The sequence below is a fragment of the Clinocottus analis genome, unplaced genomic scaffold (assembly GCF_023055335.1).
Source record: "Clinocottus analis isolate CAN_PGR_092001 unplaced genomic scaffold, fCliAna1.0.p SCAF_3, whole genome shotgun sequence".
Taxonomy (NCBI): Eukaryota; Metazoa; Chordata; class Actinopteri; order Perciformes; family Cottidae; genus Clinocottus; species Clinocottus analis.
This window is the reverse complement of record NW_027176042.1, coordinates 5,477,153-5,494,922: the sequence shown is the minus strand read 5'-3', so window position 1 is coordinate 5,494,922 and position 17,770 is coordinate 5,477,153. Positions and strand designations below refer to the sequence as shown.

The window sequence follows — 17,770 nt, the reverse complement described above, 5'->3', positions numbered from 1 at the left end:
CCAATTACATATCTCAGTTTCATACTCTTGGGGGAACAAGACCCTTACTCCCTTACTCACAAGTATCCTAAAACGTTTAATGTCTCTTTAAGTAGCACATTGTGGTCTTCATCAGAGGAAGTACAGAGGCTTGGTGGACAAACATTGAAATCCTTGACATTGATATAGGAGAAGCTAGTGGAATGCTGGCTAGAAAAGAACTGGTTTCAGGGCTTTGGCACTCTATAATGTTGTTTTAAACACATTGCACATAGTCATTTAGAGTAATCCATTGTCATCAGTGCAACTTTAAGAACAGTTATTTTCCATAGAGCCAGTATTATTGGAGTGCCAGATTGTCTCTGACATAAGAAGGATCCATTGAAGAATTGTTCATTCCAAGGAGATTAATATGAGTCATTTTGAGAAGTTGGATCTCAGCTGTACAGCCCATATGAAAACATTGCAGAACATTCTGTTCGTATGTCTTTCATGCCTCAGCAAGACCAATGTTGTGATGAATACCTTTACATCGAGTAATCTGCCAGGGTCGGTGTGAGCTTTTGTTTGACTACATATTGTTTGGTCCTGATTGGGTCTTATCAGTCACGAAGTGTCCTTCCATGATTCCTCACGCTCCTATCATATAACACTTTTCAGGAAAAAAACAAACAGGTTCAGATTAACCACTGGTTAATTCAACATGGATAATAAATTACATCCGTTCTATGCAAGTAGCTGCTGTGGAGTTAAATTCTTCAATAAATAATGCATAAATAATGCACATATAGATGTGCAAGAGGCAAGTTGTAAGCGGCATATTCACAAGTACTAGTCAGCCTTACGGTGCGGACAATTGAAGTCATGGTTTGCTGTCTAAGGAGAGAGATGGACTTAAAACATAGGAGCTTTCTTTTAAATGTTGCTTGTTTTGCTTTGCTCAAATATTGTGAAGTTCATAAAGAAATTGTAAATGTAAAAAGCACAAATGCTAAGAGTGTGAGACAGAGAGCAAAAGGAAAAACAAGTGCGATGTGTGAATTTTTTTAACAAACAATGTTATAAACCTCAAGTTTTGAAAAGTGAAGCCAATGTGGAAGAGCTTGAAACTTGCATTATTTCAACTGACCACCAGGTGGCGACTCCTCTGGTTGCAAAAAATGGCAGATTTTATAAAAGATTTTTTGAGAAAATGACTATTTGATTTACTCCCTCATTACTAACAAGTGTTTTTGGTCTCAACATCTAGTTTCAAGTCTCCTTCAATACAGCATGATGTTCATTTAGTAAATTATGATCCGTTTAGTGTTAAATAGACCACAAAGCAGGGTATGCTTTTGGGTGGGCTTACTGTGATTGACAGGTCTCTACCACAGCTGGTCTGGGAGTTTGTTATGTTTTAACTTTATCCTCTTGCATGTTTTCAGTTCATGAAAGTCGCCCGGACACATTTTGTTCGCCTGATAATGTTTTGCTGACCATTCGATTCATTCCTCTTGTGTCACTTCTGGCACCAAAAAAAAAACAAGATTGCCACGACCAAAATGTCAAAGTCGAGGCTTCAAAAACACAGCCCACAAACCAATTGGTGATGTCACGCTGACTATGTTCTCTTCTTACATGCAGTCTATGAGTAAAATACTGTAACTGTTCATTTTTTTGACTAATTTGTATTATTTGAGAGAGCGACAGCTACAGTACTAGCACGTATGTTGTATGGACAAAGTTATTTATACAACAGAGGCTGAAACGCCTCTGTGTCCGAAGATTGTTTTCTCTTAAAACAAAATCGTCCAGGAGCCTGAGCAAGATTATTTTCTATGGATCTACGTGGAATGGGGGCTCTAAATGCAGACCATCCATATGCTTTTCTGGGGGACCTGTGCAAGACATTCCTCTTTTATCCAGCCAGCGCAGACCTCCAGATTCATTACACAAGTGAGTTTTCTGTCAAAATACCTCCACGATCCAGGATAAGACCCTTACTGACAGAAAATAAATGCAAATGAATATAAGATAAACAAATCGTACATAGACCAAGGGTGCAATTCGTAAAATCAGCTGTTTGCTTAGTTGGCTATGAATTGTGGCATCGTAGGCTCGAGGACAACACCGTACAGTAACAGTCAAGTGGAGAGATTCAATAGGACACTCTTGGAAATGCTGGAAACGCTCCCAGAGAGGAAGAAAGCCAACTGGAAGGAGATACCTATGAACAACAATACAGGAAGAGCCTTCCACCTCTTGTTCCGGACATCCTCATGACTTACTATTGACTTACTCTTCTAGCTAACACAAGAGACTGCAACCCTCAGACCAAATGGAACAAACAAATGAACAAATGGAAAAGTGAAATGCAAGAAGAAATGCAGAAAGGGGTTAAAGTTCTGTGTTGGAATGAATCCCAGCGTTGGAACAGGCAAACAGCAGACTGGATCAGTCAGAAACAGTTTCATTCCTCCACCACCAATCAGTGTCCATACATGGACAAGACAGGGAAATGATGGCAGATGACAGTTCAAAATCCCAAAATGTAATAGTAAGGCACTCTGTATTGCTTTCCTGCAGGCTCCTTTACACTGACAAAGTGTCGTTGGCTGAAAACCTGTTTTAGAAGAAGCTTTCTTAGGCAACCTTGTCAGTGTATCCCGGTAGCATTGGCCTTGTTCAGACCTGCCAATACCTTACATCTTGGGAGATCCGATCACATGCTGACAGCCTGAATAAGTCATCCTCCATGTGCATTTTGAGTGACCTGTTGTGATCTGTTCTGCACGCAAATAAATACTTAGCCGACTTTGTTTTCTTTTGCGAAGACCAAATGTGTAGTAGTGTTGCTTGAAGCCACAAACCATTTCGTATTCCTGCTCAATATCAAACCCCCTCGTATGATTTGTTTTAAACACAAAATCATCCTTGAATATAAACAATGTCAGCGGAATATCAAGTTCCAGTTGAGATGATCTTTTGAGACATTTAAAACAAGCTGTGATAAAAAGTCTAATAATAATGGTCAAAAATGCTCCCTGTGGCAACGTGTACGCCATCTCTTCTGCATGTGTAATTATTACTTATTCAGAGTCGTCCTTGCTCTCCAACACGATGCACGATGCATGCCTCTCATATTCTGGCCATAGACTATAAGAACAGAATGTATTCACCATGACCTCCCTCATTGCTTTGTGGACAACTATTGGTAAGACTTGAGTCTTTTTATTTCAACCAGAAGTGACAGGAAAGGCCAGAGCCAAGAAAGATAATGGGGCATTTTTAGGCAACCAAAAATGTTACAATGAAACACTTTTGTGAAAGGTTAAAAGTTTAAGGACACTCCTGCAAATGCTGGAAACGCTCCCAGAGAGGGAGAAAGCCAACTGGAAGGAGCTATAAAACAAGCTCATCTATGCACAACAGTACAGGAAGAGCCTTCCACCTCTCGTTACAGACATTCTGACAACTTACTATTGATTTACTATTCCAGCTAACACCAGAGACTGGAACACTCAGACCACCAGCAATGATGAGTTGTCCTTGCTCTCCAACACGTTGCACGATGCATGCCTCTCATATTCTGGCCATATACTATGAGAACTGGATGTAGTCACTGTGACCTAACCCATTGGTTTTTTTATTGTAACCAGAAGTGACAGGAGAAGGTATAGAGCCAAGAATGAATTTTTAGGCAACCAAAAATGTTACAGTGAAACACCCTGGTGAAAGGTTAAAAGTTCTAAGACAAAAACAAGGACAACTGCCAGACCAAAAAAAAAGTCACAAGCCCCGCCCTTGCATACTCCTCTTTATGGTCTATCAGTGGCGGCTGGTGGATTCCAATCAATTTCTCCAAATATTCCCATATGATTCAAAGCAAAAAGAGGTATCACGCATGACTTTGCAGTTAAATATTTAACATTTATTCAAACACTTTAACAGACTCTTTAAAATAAGAAGCTTCACTTGGTCCTAGTAAAGAGAGAGAGAGAGAGAGAGAGAGAGAGAGAGAGAGAGAGAGAGAGAGAGATTTAGAAACTATATATGTATGTATGTTAATTTGCTGTTGCTCCAGAGTGCCTGTTATATTGTTGTTGTTCTGATAACTTTAAAATAAAAACATGCAATCCATTAGTTTTTACTTTATTGTTGAATTTTGCGAATAATGTGATTGCAGAAAAATCATGCAATTATTCAGTTAATTTTTTTGCAACTTTGCCCGGTCACAATGTATATATATATATATATATATATATATATATATATATATATATATATATATATATATATATATATATATAGCAGATCTGCAGAAGATGATTGGCAATAAATAGAGATATGAGATGGTACTTTTATCAAATCATGCAAGCGACATGAACCCTAACGGGGCAATTTTAGGATTGTTAATATTTTTTACTTTAAAAGAAATGTTGCAATGACGGTGGCAAGTGCACAGTTACACAGTAAAGGGTCAGTGTCTTTATGAGGAGATGCAGAGTAAATGTGTTTACCCATTCGACATTTAGTTATATTCACATGTGATCTACATTATTTATACAGACATATTTAATGCTGTTAATTAATTTTTGCATTGTTACCTAAACACGCAACATACCTTAGTCTATATAACTCTAAATGGACCATGATTTACTCAATGAAACTTTTGTTGAATTGAAGAAGACTTGAAACTACATGTTACCATGAACTCCATGATTTTTTTTTATAGACGTCTATTAAATTACATTTTGAATTCAATTCCGTTTATTGTATTTAGCCCAAAATCATGAATACAACAGAGGAGGATCCCTCTCCCCGGATGGACAGAAGCAATGGATGTCATGTGACCAGAATGAATGACATAACAGAGTTTCAGCACATTTAATGAATATATGAAATATGGAATTATTCATATGACGAGTAGTAAAGGGCCGGGCCAGCTCCAGACACAGCTGAGATCCATGGCAGCAGGCAGGACCGGTGTTCCAGACAGCCACAATCCATGGCAACTTGAGACGAGGAAGCACAGAGGTCCCCGAAGAGAAGTCGAGGTAGTAATGTGCATTGTATACAATCAGACTTCTGTTTGCAACCAGAGGAGTCGCCTCCTGATGGTCAGCAGAGAGAAAGCAAGTTTAAAAACACTTCCACATCGGCTTCACGGTGCAGAACTAGAGTTTGCCGCCTAATGAGACAATACATCAACCTGTTTTGCAGCTTGAGATGTTGATTTTGTAGTGTTATACATCATTAATAGCCAAATTTAACCTACTATTATAGTTCAAATGGAAGAGTCAAACAGGATAATGTCAACGTAAATGTAATTTACGCAGGTTTTTCTAACAACATTGTTTCAATGTAAATAAATATACAATCCACTTTTAAAAAACTTAACTTGGTTAACAGCAGACAACATGATGACATGTCTGGAACACTGGTGAATTGGGTTTGTGGAAGTTCAAAATACTCTGTTTGGAGCAGTGGTTCTTGCATGAGGCCCATTGTTCTGAAGGGGAACTTGTTGTCTGCCCTGCAGTTCTTGTTGTTTTGTCGGTTGCCATCTGTGTTTCAGTTAATTTCATATGCTGTAATACACTGATTCTCAAACTTTTTTTATTGTGAAATCAAAATATTTTTTTCAGCCAAGTCCACCTTAACCAGTGCAAAGCTTTTCGGGTTGAAAGAAAGACTCAGCGCTGTGCCAGGATCTGATTTAATATAGAAGATAAAATGATGTTAATAAACTTACATTTATATTTGATTGAATATGTATTAGACACGGACTTTTGAATGGCTGCTCATTTTAAAGATATGTTTTACAAATCTCACATACCCCCTGGAGTGCCTTTAAGTACCCCTAAGGGTTTGAGAACCACTGCTGTAATATATTAGCTACATTGCAATTGTGCTCTTTTTAAATCAAAATAAGATGTATGTTTAATATTTTTAAAAAATACTACATTCATGGACGATCCCAGAAGTGAGCGGTCAACAGTAAAGCAAAACTGGACAGCTCCTTCCAAAAGGAGTCTCGACCCTTCTCTTTGACTCACGACCGGGAGGCTTTTATTTTGAAAACTCGCAGCCGGAAGCAAGCGTGTGACTGCAGGTGACTTGTTGCTGAATGTCGGCTCATAATAACCCGCAGTGAGCGTCTGAGCGGACACCAGACACGCGCAGCTCCACCGGCTGTCAGCGGCTCAGCGAGATGTTTCCTGAGGAGGACTGAGGAGGTCGCGCGGGACGCAGTTCACTTTTTTACATTTTCATTTTCTGATGTTTTATGTGTGATGGCTAATGTGTCATCGGTTGATGTGGGAGTTTTGTTTCTCATCGTGGTGACAGCATCTTTGGCAAACGGTGAGTAGTATGATGAGACTGTAGTTTTTTTTTGCTGCTCTTTTTTTTATTAAACGCAAATTATGTTTACATAGAATAAGCAGTGATTTATGATCACAGCACCTGTTTGCATATTGCATATCACAAAACCAACATACAAGTACGATTGAAGTCTATACGTTGTTGCAATTTTCAAATAACTGCTTAACTAATCATCCAAATGCAAAGATAATGACACATGTGTCAGGTAACAGGAGGTCACAGTGTCCTCTCCTTTTTAACAGTTTTTAATTATATGTAACAGAGTACGCACAGCACCCTGGTAAGACCGTAATATTGTTATATGACGTAACAGATGTACCTGGTTTTAAAGACAATGCAGTAAAATGGCATTCCTTTCTGAATTCAATCTCTTTGAGTTGTTCTTTTATTTGGCATTTGGTCATTATATTCACATTACTAATAATTATTAACCAAAAAACAATTGTGTAAATATTTTGTGACAGCACTTATGGTCAACCTTACAATATCGTCATCAAGATATTTGTTATATGACATTTGATTTTGCCCATAAAGCCCAGCCCTATTGAGTTAATCCATAATTGAAATGTTTTATCAGATAGCCAATGCTATAGACCTGTCCACCAGTCACCGAGGTCACATTTATTTTCTCAACCTAAACTTAATATAAATATATGAATTAGAGAGTTAATGCCATTTCTTCTCAAATTGCCGTGATCCAGCAGGTTCCTCTTCTCGAAAAGATGTGAGCCAGAGGAAGGAGCTGGAGGCTGCGGTGGAGATGCTGCTGCCCGGCAGCGAGCAGCTCCTGTCCGGCGGAGAGAAGCCGTGCTCCACCTGCGACCTGCCGGGCGCCAGGAGGCGGTCCAAGAGGTGCACATGCTACAGCTACAGGGACAAAGAGTGTGTGTATTACTGCCATCTGGACATCATCTGGATCAACACGCCAGAGTAAGAGTGCCTTACAGTGCTGCTGTGCAGCGCTTTATTCCTCATCTAGACTTTGCTTTTTTTTGTGCAAACTTAAGTCCCTCTGAGGTCACCTCCGTTGGGTGATGCCACATGATGCACGCCTGCGGCACCAAGCAGGTTAGCGGTTAGATTTAGTGCCTAAAAGTTTGCATGAGGCGTGACAGAGAGCAGTGCAGCAATTGTTCCTTCTGCTTATGCAGAACTCTCATCTGGAATTTTATGGGAAGGGCGAGCAGCTCTTGCTTTCTGAAACATACCTGGATGAGATCAAAGACATTGTGTCCTACAGTGTCACGTCCATGTTTTTTTTTTTTTTTTTTACAGTTGCACATTAATTAAGTTGGGCGTGAGTTGATTTATTTTCCTTTGTGGCTTAGGTGTTATATCATGTGGAATGAATTCAGCTGCAGGCAAAAGGTCTGTCCTCTTGTCACTTGGTGTTGGTATATTGTTTGCTAATGTTTCACAGAAGATAGCTCCTGATTTGACTTGGTAAATCACCCATATATTTTTATTGAACATGTGCAGATTCCCAGAACACAAATCTGAACATTGCATAAAACCACGTTTAACGTTCTTGTTTCATTTTGATGACGTATTAGAGTCGACGGTTTTCACTAAGGGGCATTTTAGATATCTCTCTGTATTACTCCAGAAATCCAAAAAGGCTGTCAACAGCCATTAAAACCCTAAAAATTGTCATGTTTTTTAGATTCTAAATTCACAAAGTGAACTTACCAACGTATTTCATATCAAAGAACAACACGTTATATCAAGTCTGTGTGAACCACATATATTATCCCAAAAAACTACTTGACTTTGAGAAGAAACAACCGGAAGACTCATTTACGAGTTTTAGGACTCATTCCTTCAGCACCATGTCAAATCATCTCTGTGCAAGCTCACAGAAGGTAGTTTCATTATCTTCACATTCTTTGGAGGCCAGTGTAAGGTTAAGGGTTATAGTGTGAAGGCCGTGACACGTGGCCCGTGTCCGGCTTTTGTCGAGCGTCTGGCGCCTTACTTGTGCTATGTCTTCTTTGACACCCATCTGCCCTTGCCGGAGACTATTTTGGCCGAATAAGCGTATTGATTGGGCACCGGAGAAGAGAAACGGGGCTGAGGACATCAAACAAGTAAAGACAAGAGGGCACGCAGAGAAGCCTCCTCCCTCTATCTTTCCCATAGTCAAACATTTTCACAACAACATGGCTATCTGGAAAGAAACTAAGTTGTCAGTGAGAGAGGTGTAAATAAAAAAAAGCATTGTTTCATGTACGTATCCTCACAGCGGCTTGTATATCCGCATACTGTAGGTCTTCCGGTTTCCAAGTAGACCGGTTTGAAAAAAACCAAAACAGACTACCGCCAGCTGGTATGGTTATTTGCTCTCAAGTTGGTGCAGAAAGTAAGTCCTATTTGGCTGTTGTTTGGCAGTCGATTCGTTGTGTCCGGGCCTTTCACCTCCACCTCATCTTGAAAAGTAGAGATCAGATGTAAGGGTCAGATGCAGAAATGACTTCAGATGTGTAGCTTAGCAGCTGGCGATCACAAATCATTAAATGTGATTGACGCAGGTCTTGGTGAAAGCTTCGCTAAATAAATCACAGCAAGGTGGTGTCAGGTTTGTCCCGTGGACAGAAAGACAGATCGTCAGAAAATAACTTGCCAAGTCTCGTTTCCAAGCTTAGTTTCACTTTGGTTTAAGATTACCATGAACTGTTCAGTGGAGGTTGAGAAACGTCCCTCTCTTTCCAAGATGAATAGTTTAAATAACACATTGATATCATCAGCAGGATTCATTTTCTTTATAGAAAGCTGCTTCAGAGCCTGAGGCTAAGTAGTGCTGACTGAGTAAAGCAACCTTTATGTGCAAAATCTGTTTCAAAAAAAGTTCAAACAATTTTGCTCAGTGAAAAAATATAAGTACAAGGTCAGAAATCTCTATATCAGTGTGCAAAATATATACCAGGATAAACTGTCATGTCTGAATAGATACTGGCTAAACAAAGGCAGATCCTGTTAGAAGTTTCCTTTTAAGTCCTTTAATCTCCTGAAAGGGGAGCACTTTTTGCAGCGCGTTCAAAAGAAAGTACAAACTGTTAAAAGAGCACATTGCATTTGTTTGTTCCATGCCTTTTGTTCTGCACACATGGCAATATAATATGACCCATTCCTTTTCTGTATGTGCTCATTTCTTCTCACAGTAAGGCAATCTCAGAAATTAAAGAGATAGTACAAATAACAAATCACTTGTCAGGGGTTTGCCACTACTGATGCATTTTTATGTTAACAGTAATCATAGGTATTAAAGTTAATTTGACGCTTGCCTGAAATTGTTGATGCAATTCATAACAAGTTTGAGGTGTTAGAGAAGGTTATTACATTTCTGTTGCTTGATGTCATCCAGCTGGGATCACAGGTGACAGAAATTGAGGGACAACGAGACTTTTTGTCCCCTGACTTGCAGGTCTTATGGCAAAAAAACGTTAAAACCAGGTACATAACTTTGGTTTTGGGGCCATGCCCGGCAGTCATTTTTGACAATCCTGGGCATACTGGTGAATGTGTGAGGTTGTGGCGTCTAACGTGTTTGCTTGGCTTAGACAATAAACACAGAGGAGTAAATGACAAAGTCACCAGATAATGCAAACATTTGTTCAATGGAAACACCCTGGAGCCTTACCAACAAGACCAGTAGCTCACTTTCTGCGAGCTGCTTTTGATTTGGGACTAAGATACAACAAGACTAATAGCAAACCGAAGCAGTTTGCTTAAGTTTGTCACAAAAAGACATTTGGAGGAGCAAGAGGAAGAGAATTACTCAACATATTGCACCTAATGACTGCACGCACAAGGCCCCTCGTGACCCTGTAACAAGCTGTTGTACTGCTGACAGACTAGTCCAGGGTGTATTTTGCCTTCATCCAGTGACAGCTGGGACGGGCTCCAGTCCCCCTGTGAGCCTGACAAGAGGTCGCGGCTGATGGATGGATAGAGGAATATATGTGCTTAATGGGGCCACCATGCTCGGCTGTTCGAGAGTCATTTTACTGGGCATACTGGTGCCGGTATATCAGTGTCAGGCTGTGAGACGCTAATGTTCATCTTGTTGGGGCCTCACGTAATAACTGGAGATGTATCAGGCTTGTATGATTAAACTGTGGTGCATTCAGGGAAGTATAGTAGTAGTGCTGTTTTTTGGTCAACATATGTGTTTGTCTTACGGGTTAGTGTTGGACGAGCTAGACCGAGCTAGTTGGGCCACTTTGGCCCAGAGAGAGAGCAGTTATTCCTTAAATCAGAAGTTGCCGCTTCAATCCCCAATCCTCCAACGCTGTGCTAGCTGTGTATGAATGTCCTGAAGTGCAGGTGGCACCTTGCATGGTAGCCACTGCCATCAGCGTGTGAATGGGTGAATGATGTAGTGTCAAAACAGAAGACCAGAAAGGCGCTAAAAAAGTCCCTTTCCCTGATTTTCTGATGTGTTGTTCTGGGTTCGCCTGAAGATCCTCCAACACCATCCAGGTGAAGTTGCTCAAGAGAACCACAGCTGTACTCCAAAGGTAGCAGGCGGTGCCATGTGGTTTGACTTCACTTTGATGAAATTTATTTTCTTTTTCACTTTGGCTAGCTGGTTCTTCATCATAATTTACAGCCGTTTGGAGAGTAAATGACAAGACGTGAGGGCAGGGCAGTGCGAGTTGCTCACATGCATGCAGCAAAGCCCATCTTTACCCATCATTCTTTCCTGTGCTAACAGAGCTACCTATTGACATCTGGGAATGTGGTGCCATCCACACATCCAATGGGGGAAAAGATGCAGAGAAATTACTCTCATCAAATAGTTGTCAAGATCTCTCATCATTTGGAACACTGTTACCCAGACTGTCTACTGTACGCGTGTATAATAGTTTACAGGCTGGCCCACAGGTCCAGCTCTGACCTATGACCTGCCATAGTTGTGCACGCAAACACTTTTCTTGTACGATGAGGAATTATTACCAACATTTTGCGTGTGCCTACGTTCCATTTGGCCTCTGTGAAAGGGAGTGATGACTGGCTGAACTGTTGACCTGTTTCTGAACGTCTGACTGCTTGTGCGATGTGGTGATGTGGTGGGTAATGTTTTACCACAGATATTGTTACAATAACAAATACAAGCAATGGGCAAAAATATGTAAATTAGACCCAAGTTGTAGAAACTGAAATGACTCCGGGCAATATTACAATTCCCGTGGTGATTGACTGCTCACCATGAAAGGATTCTCGGTCTGGCTTCTCTTTGTGGACGGAGCAACAATCTAACAGAATAAATAATGTTAATATAAGCAGAATACCACTAAATCCGATGAATGCCTGCGTGTTAGTGACTTTTGTTTGTTATGCTACAACAATGCAGATAACAAAAGAGAGAGAGAGACTAAATATAGCGCAAAAGTGATTCTATTACCAGCTCTCCATATGCAATAAAATGCATTTTTCACGCCTCTGTAAATGCAGCATTTACTATTTACTTATCGGGTTTTCATGTTTTTATTTTCAGAATTTTCATACCAAGCAAAACCGTAATATATTGTACCACATGAGTGCTCATTTACAAAACCTTTTGTTCAAATCACCTGGTTATAGTTCATTTATTGCCAAGTAGAAAAGGGGCCTGAAAAGGATCTTTACCAAAACATATAACTAATTTATGAGTTCAAATTATTTTAATTTTCCTCTTCTTTTACTTGTGATTACTTTCAAACATACGTATTGAATTCAAAACACATTGACTTCAATTTAGAAGGTACAACTTCACAATCCTCACAATCCAACAGCCGTGAGATAAATCATAACTGCAAAACTTATGCTAAATAGTTATAGTAACTGCTTCAGATTGATTCAGTAAGATAGATATGAGATGTTACAGTCTGTAGTTTTGTTGTACTGGACTACATTACTCTAAAATGTGTTTACTCTATTGTGTCCCGATCCTGTGGCTAATGGTGGAGGACAAAATATTAAAAACACCTGCCAGTATAATGCAGTCCAGTATTATACTGTCAGCCACCGACAAAAGCCTCTGAAATCACCACAGACCTGACGAAGTGTAAAACATTATACAAGATACTACAATCTTGTAAAATATGTAGTCTGATGTGCAGGGTTTCCTATCTGTCTGGTCACTCCTTACCACATGTGTGTGTGTGTGTGTGTCTGTAGGCACACTGTCCCGTATGGTATGTCCAGCTACCAGGGCTCCCTGCGTGTGAAACGCTCCACTGATCCTGAGCAGCGAAGGAAGGGGGAGGCAGCCCAGCGCTGTGTGTGCACACTGCAGGCTGACCCTCACTGCAGCAGCTTCTGCACGGACAGGTAACTCCAATGTTTACCAGTATTTCTTCTTTTTAGGGAGAACATCTGTCCCCAACCAATTAGCGTACCACTTTTAATACCAAAGCACATATCAGACTGGCATGCTAGGGTCCGTTTAAACTACGCTGGGGCCTCACGCATGTGTAAATACGACTGCCACTGAACTGCTGCAGCTCGCACGCGTGAGATGCTGTTGCTATGATATGGGAGTAATAAATCAAATCTGACCCTATCGTTTAATTTTCATGGGTAAAACCACCAACTGTCAATAAGCGCTTTACAAATCTAAATGTGGCCAAAGTGGCTAACTTCACACATGTGAATAGAGTAAAGTTTGACGTTTTATAAAACAAATGTTGAAAGAAAAGCCTTTGGTTTACATTGGTCTTTGAACAATGTTTGAATCCTTAAGTATTGGTGTTTTTTCCCCAGCTGGCAGAAGAGAGCAGCTCCAGCAGCGCCTGAAACAGACGAGAGGACAGCATCTCTGCGCAGTGGACCTGAAATGGACGTATAAGTGACACGCTCATGACCTAGAAAATGGACACGACTTGTCTTTTTACATGAGGCATCCCATTTCTACTTCGTTCCTGGTCATCAGACTGACGGATGTTTAACCGCGAAGCTGCTTGCACAAAAACAGAAAGCGAAGTGCCTGCATCTGCTCAGCAGGTGTGGAAAATGTTTTTCATTATTTTGTCACAGCTGAGGAATGATTCACATGGCATGCTTGTGTCAACCATGAAAGACTTTGAGCTCAAACGTGTTCATGCCACAGGATGTGGAGGCCCCTTCAAGAGCTGCTGCCACCCCAATCCACCACCTCAACGCGTGCTGTTAAAATATGACATTCTTTACAAATTCACAATTTGTCGCAGTCACTGAAACGTCCATTATATCATCTTCTTCATTAGGTTGTTTCATTAGTTTCAACAGTAACTGTTAAAAGCATTTCAGTGAATTACTCCATCTTCCCATGAGATTTTTTGGAGGTAAAGGGACTTTTATTAAGCTGTATCCAAGTCTTGTGAATATGAAATGTATTGCAATATATATATATATATAGGCTCTAAATTATATTTTTCGTACAATAGTATATGTACTATAAAGGTGTAATAAGATGTTGTATATAGAATTATATATGTGATGATACTAATCAACAGTCTCTGTGGTAAAGTATCCAGTCAAAACGACACTGTTCCGTAAAAATGTGCTTTAAAAAAATAATATTCACATTTATGCATTCATGACCAAAGCAATCGTTTGAAACAATAAATGATGTGAAAATGAATAGCATACAAAGAATTTTACCTAACCCTAAACTTTTTTTTTTATCAAACACAAACCATGTGCAGGAAGCTACCGAACAGTTCAAAGTACAGTTTAACTGAGGAAACAAGCACCAATGAAGTCGGGCCAAGTTTACGCTCAGAGTCAAGTCTTTCTCAGTGTGATGCAATTCAGAGCCCTCTTGCAAAAATAGCAAAACGAGCTGAGAGGAAAAACACACGACACTCGTTGAATATGATTACAAAATGCCATTTCAGGCTGTTAAGTCATACTCCGTCTGTTTCGAGTGACAGCTAGAAGCCATGGTTTGTTGTCCATGGGGCTTCAGCAAAGTGCCACATCACATCCGTTTCAGTCCGACAAAAGAAACACAGATTTCTTGCTTAATGTTTGAAATATTCTGATGCACATCTGACTTTATTTAAAGATGTCCTGCACACTCGAATGTGCTTTTGTAGAGCTGAAAACTAAATGATATGACTGTACTGTGATGAAAAGCCTGTGCTGGTTTTAATATTGACTATAATATTGTTAATATTAAATTTCTTTCCGAATGTATACAAATCTGTATTTCATTGGTTTAAAACCTTTTCACCACATTTTTAAAATAATATTGTGGGTGGAGTCAGGCTCGCACCTTGAGCTAACTTTACACTTAAAGCCCTCAAAATAAAATTTCCCCCAATTTAATGTGCTCGGAAATTTGGTGTCTGATCAACCATGTTAGGTTGATTAGAGGCTCTTTCTACACCCATACAGAGTACGTATAAGGATCATAATGTCATGCTTTCTGGTAATTGCAATATGTATATAGGCGGGATAACACTAATGATCTGTGGTTCAAATATTACATCTGCTCATGGATTTTAAGATCAAACTGTTGAAACTACAGAATATGCACGCTTTGAATATTTTGGTGACTCCTTGACAAGAGGACATTATTCCAGTATAATAAATGGACTTGTAAAGCGTTTTTCTAGTCTTAAACCAGCAGTTTATCATAAATCACAGCTATAGATATAACCCATAAATCAGATTCATATCGTTATATTAACCAATAACAGTGCATGCTTAGTGTAACCAAGTTGGATCAATATGAAAGGCTTTCTTTGAGAAAGCCTTTCATATTGATCCAACTTGCCCCAAGCTCCAACACTAAATGTTTGTTGTTTTTAAAAATTCTCACAACCTTCTCCAAACTCTAACCAAGTGTTTATGAATCTTAATCCCAACCACAATCTTATAAATTAATGTATTAAACATAGTCCATGACTTTTCATAATTGTCCAACATCAATGTTCGGATTTTCTGGTGTGCTCACGATGGCGGATGCGGAATTTAAATTCTTATGTCTCCAGTTTGCCTGCAAACAGCAGAAATGTTCAACTAACGACGGTGAAATATATCTTTATGTGAATAAAATGACAGACACAGTTTTCAGTTTTCTCTGTGGTTGTTCCTGATGTTCGCTGAGGACTTATTGTTTGTCTTTGTCTTATTGTTTGCATCATGTTAGGACCACAGTCGGTCCTGGATCCAATTGAATTCAATCAAGTTAAACATTCTTGAGCTGTTTCCATAATCGTTTTAACTTCTAATAACGCTTGGTAGGAGTGTTGATTTTGTAGGTGTCATGTGGGGGCTGGTTGTTGTGAGGACAAAATAAACATAAAACAAACACCGATGCTCGACCGGGAATTGAACATCAATACATTTCCAGAATGGACCAAATTGTGTTTGCAATTATTGTTATGTTGAACACTATAAAGTACCAAGTCTGGTTTTGAGATGTTATTTATTCTTTGATTAGACATTTCCTGACTGTAACCATCACTTTAATGGTTTCATGGTTGTAGATATTTGCAGAAAAACATAAGTGTGGCATAACTGAAGCTGAACAAATGTGTTTTTGCATAAAGTATACAGTACGACAGTCGCCTTTCATCATCTTTGTCGGTGCCGTTGTTTTTGGCTGGAGGAACTATTTCTCTTGTGGCAATGTGTGAAGACTGGAACACAAAACGCCTCACCTGGATGAACTCACATGGCTGCCTCTTCTATAACATACACAAAGTTCAAACAACATAATAATAATACATTTGATTTATATAGCACTTTTCAAAATACTCCAAGACACTTTACAAACATCAAAATCTTCATAAAAGAGCTACACAATCAAAAGCAGTTCTGAAAAGGTGGATTTTGATGAATAACTTAGGCCGTGGTTACACTTGTGTGACCAGATTAGTGTACTTGTTTGTTGAAGAATAGAATTAATAAAAAGCTCTACTAATTTGGTGACCTAGAAATTCTTCACAATTAAACTCTCACATTATTTTGTCATTTAAAAGCTTTTATTTTAAAAGAACAGATGAGTCGGGTTTTTATCAGCATTGACTTAGGACTCAGCAGGTCTCAGCTGTGCTGCAGCCCCAGTTTTCCTCCTCTCTTTCTCTTTCACTCCTTTGTGAGAGTGAAGATGATGGAGATCTACGTTTGAAAAACTGTCCAGATTGTGCCTACATATGGTCCACATATGTCTGAAATCCGAACTGATGTTAGATGTGCGCAGCGTACATACTGGACACTTAATGTGTCTTGGCATGATAGAATGATGTAATACAGAGTTTCACTAAGGCGTTGCTCTTACGCCGGGAGCCGTCTCTGACCTGTCAAGTTGAATCCTCAGACCTAATTACTTACGGAGAAGCGTAAAAATGATTTCAGTTCATCATAAAACTGGCGGGTTTACACAGGCGGGGAAGCTTGGGTCGGTCTGCTGGGTGTGCTGCCACCGCGACCCGACCCCCGGATAAGCGGCGGAAAATGGATGGATGGATGGATGGATGGTTTTACACACATTGTGGCGGGCTGGATGTCAGATCACTTTGATTTAGGTTCGGATTTGAATGAGGCTACACAATGGTTGACTAGGATTGGAAATTGATCCAACAGATTGGATGCTATATAGGCTTAGACATCGGCAACAATCTGTGACTGTAATACCTGGCGTAGACGTCACCACTGTGTTACCATAACACCTGAAAGTGTGGGGAGAAAAAGTCTCTCTGTCCCTCTAAGCCTCTCGTATGCTGTGGAGAGACATTGCTTTTGCCTGCATGGTGGCATTGCTTGAAAATAGATAGGATAGATAAGATGAAAAAATGTTCCTGCAAAGCCAAATGTTAATGGAGGAATAAAGCTTTCCATGTGCGACTTTTGCACCTGGCATTTGGAAAAGAGTTTGATGTTCAAACATGAAAGCAATATGGGTTGTTAAACTATGGGCAGGATTAAATCATGAATCCACATCCAACAACTTGTGAAGCCAAAAGACAACACCAATACGGAAAAATGTGCACTGGAATTTGATAAGATCTCTTATACGGATTCAGTTTACGCTTACACTCTTTCATGTGTACAAGGAACACAGAAGTCCACACTGAAGGTCCAGTGCAGTGTGGAAACACTGCACTGGACCTTCATTAATGGTACAAATCACAAATCAATCAAGCTGAAGCGTATCTCACAACCTGTGCTTTTCGCACTCGATAGTGTCAGTTTTTACTGTTTTTTTTAAAACATCATTTGAACTCTCTAAAGGTTAAGAATCATGCAAATTAGAAATACAAATTTTGATAAATATGTTTCCTTACTATCATTCTGAAATGAGATATTCAGGTATATTCATTTACTTTCCTGTTTTAACTGCTGCCGTAGTTTGGGTTCGTATCAGACTCCACTCTCCATTTAGCTCTTGTTTGGTCTCCACCAACTCCGACGCTGCGTTCACACCGAAAGCGTTGCAAATTTTTTGTGC

General features: G+C 39.7%; 1 protein-coding gene across 3 annotated transcripts; it reads left to right on the top strand.

Moving 5' to 3' along the window:
- The first annotated feature begins 5,978 nt into the window (after positions 1–5,978).
- LOC137796492 (endothelin-3) lies at positions 5,979–15,673 on the top strand. 3 transcript variants are annotated; one of them, XR_011078592.1, is made up of 5 exons: positions 5,979–6,327; positions 7,050–7,278; positions 12,508–12,660; positions 13,093–13,332; positions 13,439–15,673. XR_011078592.1 is itself a non-coding variant. In XM_068594447.1 (4 exons), the coding sequence occupies exons 1-4, from the start codon at positions 6,258–6,260 to the stop codon at positions 13,175–13,177; spliced, it is 534 nt and encodes a 177-aa protein (XP_068450548.1). In that variant the 5' UTR covers positions 5,979–6,257; the 3' UTR covers positions 13,178–15,673. The 3 variants fall into 3 exon arrangements, 2 of the variants coding, with proteins under 2 accessions (XP_068450548.1, XP_068450547.1); XM_068594447.1 differs by having other exon boundaries at positions 7,053–7,278; positions 13,093–15,673; XM_068594446.1 differs by having other exon boundaries at positions 13,093–15,673.
- Positions 15,674–17,770: the final 2,097 nt, after the last annotated feature.

What these genes read in the sequence shown, in the direction of transcription:
- LOC137796492 (XM_068594446.1), top strand. Translation starts at nt 6,258, where the DNA reads ATGGCTAATGTGTCATCGGTTGATGTGGGAGTTTTGTTTCTCATCGTG. An exon ending in GACAGCATCTTTGGCAAACG is followed by an intron (nt 6,328 to 7,049) that starts GTGAGTAGTATG and finishes GCCGTGATCCAG; the next exon opens with CAGGTTCCTCTTCTCGAAAA. An exon ending in AGCAGCTTCTGCACGGACAG is followed by an intron (nt 12,661 to 13,092) that starts GTAACTCCAATG and finishes TTTTTTCCCCAG; the next exon opens with CTGGCAGAAGAGAGCAGCTC.